This window comes from Vicia villosa, unplaced genomic scaffold, assembly GCF_029867415.1.
Source record: "Vicia villosa cultivar HV-30 ecotype Madison, WI unplaced genomic scaffold, Vvil1.0 ctg.000030F_1_1, whole genome shotgun sequence".
Classification (NCBI taxonomy): Eukaryota; Viridiplantae; Streptophyta; class Magnoliopsida; order Fabales; family Fabaceae; genus Vicia; species Vicia villosa.
The window spans coordinates 689,997-696,303 of NW_026704964.1; the positions used below are offsets into that span (position 1 = coordinate 689,997).

The window sequence follows — 6,307 nt, forward strand, 5'->3', positions numbered from 1 at the left end:
TCATGTTTGTGAATAGACAGATTAGCTATTGTAGAGTTTTCTCATGTAGAACCATGCTTGCATCAACATATCACTAAACAAAATTGAATAAAATATTTTGTCATATATAAACAAACTATTTAAATAGTTACATTAATATGTTATTTAAAGCTGCGTCACATTATATATCCTGATACTAACTTTGTTGCAGTATTTGGTTCCCCATACAAGTATAGACATTGACAATGTATAGATCCTTGACATACTCTAAATACACCATTTGAATATATGCAGCACTCTTGTTTATGAAAATAGTTTAGTTTTCTGGTGACGAATTGTTTGTACACGTCTCTCAACATTGTTGTGTTTGACCTCGTCAGCTGCCCTTGCAACTACAAAGTGTCTCACAAACAACCCTTTCAAATGCATGACTCTCATCGGTCTAATAAAACCTCGTGGTTCTTTAGGTCTGCTCTGACCATTATGCACTAGGGGTGGCAAAGTGGGTCCGGCCCGCGAGGAAAGTCCGTTTTGTACGCACTTTTACGCGGGGCGGGACAAGATTTTAGGCCCGCTCCCTTTAATGTATTCGTCATATTTTTTTGCGGGCTTTTGCGGGCATTAGTTTTTCATACAATTTTACTATTTTTAGGCCTAAAAGGTTCGATGCCCGCGGGCTTTTCCCGTCCCGCCCTCACTTTTTTGCGGGACGCAGAAAGGTTTTAGACCCGTACAATCAAATATGTCCGTCCCGCCCTATTTTTTCGCAGGCTTTTGCTGGGCAGGCCTAAACGGAACGGACATGTCCGTTTGTCACTCCTAATATGCACTATGACAAATTTTAGATTATAGAATTAGAATGTCATATCGAAAATGCAGTGCGGATATATGATGAATCTAGGCCATTAAAATAAATAAATATTCTTTATTGATGTATTCTAAATCATTAGATTTTTGTAAACAATTTGCTTGAATGCGTGTTTGCGTTAAAATTTAAATATAATGGATTCAATTTTATTTATATTTTTATTATTTATTTTATTCTTCAAATTTTAATCTTAAAAAAAGAAAAGAAAAATATAAACAATTCTTTGAAATAATCATATATTCATTAATACTACGAGTATTATATTATTATTTCTTTTTTTATGTCATGTTTACACATAATAAGTAACATAATTAGTTTTATATAAAATAAAAATTAATTTATAAAATTACCTTTCATAAATAAAGTGTAGAAACAATAACTTCTTTTGATTACATATTTAAGAATATAATAAAAAACGTTTTAATACTTAAATGGAGAGAGTTTTTCTATTAAACATTGATAGAATGATTAATATATCTAGTCCATATATAGACCAAATACATTAATCAATAAATTTAAAAAGTAAACTTCTTTTTATAATAAAGACTAGAGGGAGTACAAAACAATTTGAAGAAGAAATGCAATAATGCACATTGTCATTGTTTTAGAGGTGAATTTTAAATTAATTTTAAATTTAATTTTTTTTAATAAGGACCATGGGATTGTGGTGATAATAAATGCTTGAGAATTATTCTTACATTTCTTATTTTTCCATTTTCTTATAATAAGCATTTTCCATTTTTAAAAACCACATTTTTATTTATTCTTTTATATGAAAGTTTTTTATATAAGGGTAATGCTAACAAGTGTCCAAGGGGCACTGGTTAAGAGTTTAAAATGAAATATTTTATTTATTAAACACTTTTATTAAATGTAGCAAAAATTGAAGTAATAGATTATTGTAAGAAATAAAATGTATGAAAACACTTGTATTCAATGCATTGCAAGCAGAGTTTTAAAAATCAGACCGATTATCAAACCGGTGAGGATACTGGGTCACTAGTTCATTGGTTGAACCACTAAGTTACTGGTCGAACCGCATGACTAAATCGGATTAAACTGGATAACTCGGTGGAATAAACTGGTCTCTATTGCAATACTATATATTTATTAAATCGGTCGAACCGATTGAATTAGTCTTTAAAAAAAATATCACAACACCTACAAAATTTTACAATTTTAAAATATCATAATTTCACATGTTTATTTTTTACATTCAAATTCTAAATATAATTCACTCACAACAAAATAATACAAAATATAAATATAAATAAATTTTAAACCAAGTCTAATTGCAAACAAAGGAAAAGTTGTTCCAAATAAGGTTTGAATAAAGTCTAATTATATTTTAATTATATTTTTATTAAAAAAATCATGTAAACAACGTCTTTTGTGTGAAAAAAAGAGTATGCATTTAAACCACTGGTTTTTTAAAACCGCCGGTTCACCGATTTTTTTCGATTTTGACCGGTTTTCACTGGTTCAACAATATATCTGATACAACAATCAAATCAGATCGGTGACCATTCTAATTCCTGGTCTGATCGATCCGACCGATTAGGTCCAGTTTTTAAAACACTGATTACGAATTTAAATAATTAATTTATTTAAAAAATATTTTCTATATTTAAAATCCCCGGACACTTTATATAAAAAGGCCACATTTAAATATTTTTCCAGAAATAACTAAATTCTAAACACAACAGTCAATAGGAGTCTGAAGCGTTGTCTCGTATCGTGTTGAGTCTTGACTGTTGAGAAACATATTCCTTTGAATGAGTGAGACAATGCCTCTTTTTCATATTCGTTATTAACAATAATCAAACACATTTCGTTCATACAACAACACAGTCTCACACAGTCTCGTTTTCAGGACGATGGAAAAACCAGAAGATGATCATGTTCTACTTGTCATCAAAGAGAAACAAGGTAACATTTCATTTTCACAGTGTCTCAAACATATACATATGTGTGTGTCCCCTAACATGGTACAATGAACTCCTAGGTGTTTTTGTATGTATTTTATATGATAGTTTTTTTATGGTACGACTAATTTCATTAGTTTTATGTCAAACTTTTATACAAGTAGCGAGTTAGGATGTTAATATATCTCAGTGTTGTGTTTCTTTGAATGAGTAGTTTAGTTGTACGTACTGTGTGAATTGTGATGATGATTTGTTTGTCATGTTAAACTTTTAGTTGATGGAGACGATGTGTCTGATTCTGGACAACAGATCAGTGACACTGAACATGATGACGATGATCATCAAGTTCAAGTGGATGGTTTAATGTCAGACTATGAAAAAGAAGAAGCCGAAGAAACTATCTATGGAAACTCTGAACTTATCAGACAATTGTTAGAGAAGTTAGCACAAGAACAACCACAATCAGAAATTGCGGATACCGATGCCGATGCCGATGATGATGCTGGTGATGTGAATGAATTGGATGGAAATAGTGACAGAGACAACAATGGAGAGAAGAAGGTGTATGATGCTTCAGCCTTGACTACCCTTTTGAAAGGAGAAATATTAACCATTGATATGGAACAAAACATTGTTGATAACAACCGTTTGAGTACAGAAGAAAAAATGAAACTGGAGAAATTGCAACAACTCAGGATCAAATTCTTGAGACTACTTCTTAGGCTTGGTGTGACTGCACATGAATCAATTGCAGCCCAAGTGCTTAGCAGGTTGGCACTTATTGCTGGCAGTGAGAAAACTAGTGAAGTTTTCAGTCTTGCTGCTGCAAAGGAAACTGCTTTCAAACTTGAAGCAATAGGAGAAAGTTTGAACTTTTCTTTGAATATACTTGTTCTTGGAAAATCAGGTGTTGGAAAGAGTGCTACTATAAATTCAATTTTTGGTAAAGTGAAAACCAAAATCAATGCTTATGGTTCTGCAACGATGGCGGTTAAAGAGATTGTTGGAACGGTGGATGGTGTGAGCATAAGGGTTTTTGACACTCCTGGTTTGAAATCTTCTGGAATGGAACATTGTTATAACAAGAAAGTTTTATCGAGGATTCTAAAGTTAACGAAAAGAAAACGAATTGATATGGTTCTCTATGTTGACCGTCTCGATACACAGACGAAGGGTCTCAATGATTTACCATTGTTGAAATCAATTTGTGATGCATTTGGTCCGTTGATATGGAGGGATACTGTTATCACATTGACTCATGCTGCTACTGCACCACCAGAAGGGCCATTGTGTGCACCATTGAGTTATGATGTGTTTGTGACTCAGAGAAGTCGCGCGATTCAACAAGCCGTTGGACAAGCTATTCGCGATGAGCGCATTATGAATCCGAGTGTGATGAATCCTGTTGCTCTTGTTGAGAATCACCCTTCTTGCAGAAGGAATAGAGATGGACACAAAGTTCTTCCTAATGGTCAAACTTGGAGGCCTCTTTTGTTGCTTTTATGTTACTCAATGAAGATTCTATCAGAAGCAACTAGCCTTTCCAAAACTCAAGAGTTGTTTGATATAAAAAAGGTGTTTGGTTATCGTGTTCGAACTCCACCGCTTCCATACCTGTTATCTTGGTTGTTGCAGCCGCGTGTCCATCCCAAAGTCGCGCCTGATCAAGGTGGTATTGACACTGGCAATTCTGAAACTGAGTTTGCAGAGTTGTCTGATTCTGATTCTGATGAAGATGAATATGATAAGCTTTTGCCATTTAGGCCTCTTAAGAAATCTGAGGTTGATAAACTAAGTAAAGAACAAAAAAGAGCATACTTCGAAGAGTATGATTACCGCATCAAACTTCTTCAGAAAAAGCAATGGAAAGAGGAATTGAGAAGAATGAGAGAGATAAAGAAGAACAAAGATAAAACCGATTTAAACAATGAAGGCTACATGGAAGAAAGTGGCTATCAGGAAAACGAAAGCCCGGATGTAGTATCGGCTCCCTTGCCTGATATGACCCTGCCACTTTCCTTTGATGGTGATAATCCGGCCTTCAGATATCGATCCTTTGAACCGACTTCCCAGTTTCTTACACGGCCGGTGTTGGATATAAATAGTTGGGATCATGACTGTGGTTATGATGGACTAACCATTGAAAACAGTCTAGCACTTGCCGATAAATTTCCATCATCTTTTGGTGTTCAAGTTTCAAAGGATAAGAATGACTTTAATATCCAATTAGATTCCTCAGTTTCTACAAAACATGGAGAGAATGGTTCAAGCATGGCTGGATTCGACATACAAAGCATTGGAAAGCAACTAGCCTATATCCTTAGGGGAGAGACGAAATTCAAGAATTTCAAAAGGAATGAGACTTGTGCAGGCGTGTCTGCTACATTTTTCGGTGAAAATGTATCTACCGGATTAAAAGTTGAGGATCAGATAGCTCTAGGAAGATGCTTGTTATTAATGGGAGGCACGGGCGTTATGAGGAGTCAAGGCAATTCGGCTTATGGAACCAATGTAGAAGTGCGGTATAGAGAAGCCGATTTTCCAATAGGCCAGGATCAGTCTTCATTAGGCCTTTCTCTTGTGAAGTGGAGAGGGGAATTGGCTTTAGGCGCTAACCTTCAGTCGCAATTTTCTCTCGGACGAAGTTATAAGATGGCCGTTCGCACTGGACTGAACAACAAACGTAGCGGACAAATTTCTGTGAAAACCAGTAGCTCAGAACAACTTCAGTTTGCTCTTGTTGCTGTTCTTCCAATTGTCAGAGCTATCTATGCAAGATTGTGGCCCAAGGCATGTGAAAACCATTCCATCTTTTAAGTTTTGTTGTTCTGTTTGTGTTATTTTACTAACTGTTTTCATTATTTTCTTGAATAATTTGTTGTTCCATTTTGTCTAGAGTATAAGATTTAGATTTCATGCTATACTATGGTGCAAATGTGGTACCAAAATTTATTGTGAATTCATGGAACCAACAGAAACAGAAAATGTGCTCAGTTTGAATTAATAATGTTACTTTCATTTATATTTTTTATCAGTGAAGGGTCAAAGTCTTTAACTATAGTAACATGTTTGCTGCAAAAAAAAGCTGACAACAACCTTATGTCAGTCTTAATTTGTAACATATATTGGTTGGTGGGTAGGAGAAGGGTTCATTATTAATGTTCCTTGATTTGAGCTGCTGACAAATATGCTACATATGGTTGGTGTTCATATTGTTGAATAATGCAGTTGAAGGTAGTGTTTTGTCTCTGCAAAAAACAGTATGAGAAATTATTGACATTTAATCACCTTCCTGACTAAATTGAATTATACTGAAACTACATCTGTAATGCATGCAGTTACAAATTCAGAATATAGCATGTTATGTTCTGCATTATTTTTTCTTGCATATGATATGTAGGACTAGAAGTCTCATTTTATCTGTGTTGAAACTCATTTTCAAAGTGAAGTAAATTAGATTTCTAAATAATTGAATAATTGAGTATGAATCCATATAAACCACATTATCATCGGATATACAAAATGTACCACCAAA

At 34.2% G+C, this 6,307-nt stretch overlaps 1 protein-coding gene across 1 annotated transcript; it reads left to right on the forward strand.

Annotated features, from left to right (window-relative positions):
- Positions 1–2,699: 2,699 nt before the first annotated feature.
- On the forward strand, positions 2,700–5,616 carry LOC131622416 (translocase of chloroplast 159, chloroplastic-like). The gene is made up of 2 exons (XM_058893447.1): positions 2,700–2,776; positions 3,047–5,616. Exons 1-2 carry the CDS (start codon positions 2,725–2,727, stop codon positions 5,587–5,589), a joined length of 2,595 nt encoding a protein of 864 aa, XP_058749430.1. The 5' UTR covers positions 2,700–2,724; the 3' UTR covers positions 5,590–5,616.
- Positions 5,617–6,307: the final 691 nt, after the last annotated feature.

Bases quoted from the DNA above. Each gene is read 5' to 3' on its own strand.
- LOC131622416 (XM_058893447.1), top strand. From the start codon at position 2,725: ATGGAAAAACCAGAAGATGATCATGTTCTACTTGTCATCAAAGAGAAA. The intron at 2,777-3,046 runs GTAACATTTCAT...TTAAACTTTTAG, and splicing joins TGTCATCAAAGAGAAACAAG to TTGATGGAGACGATGTGTCT.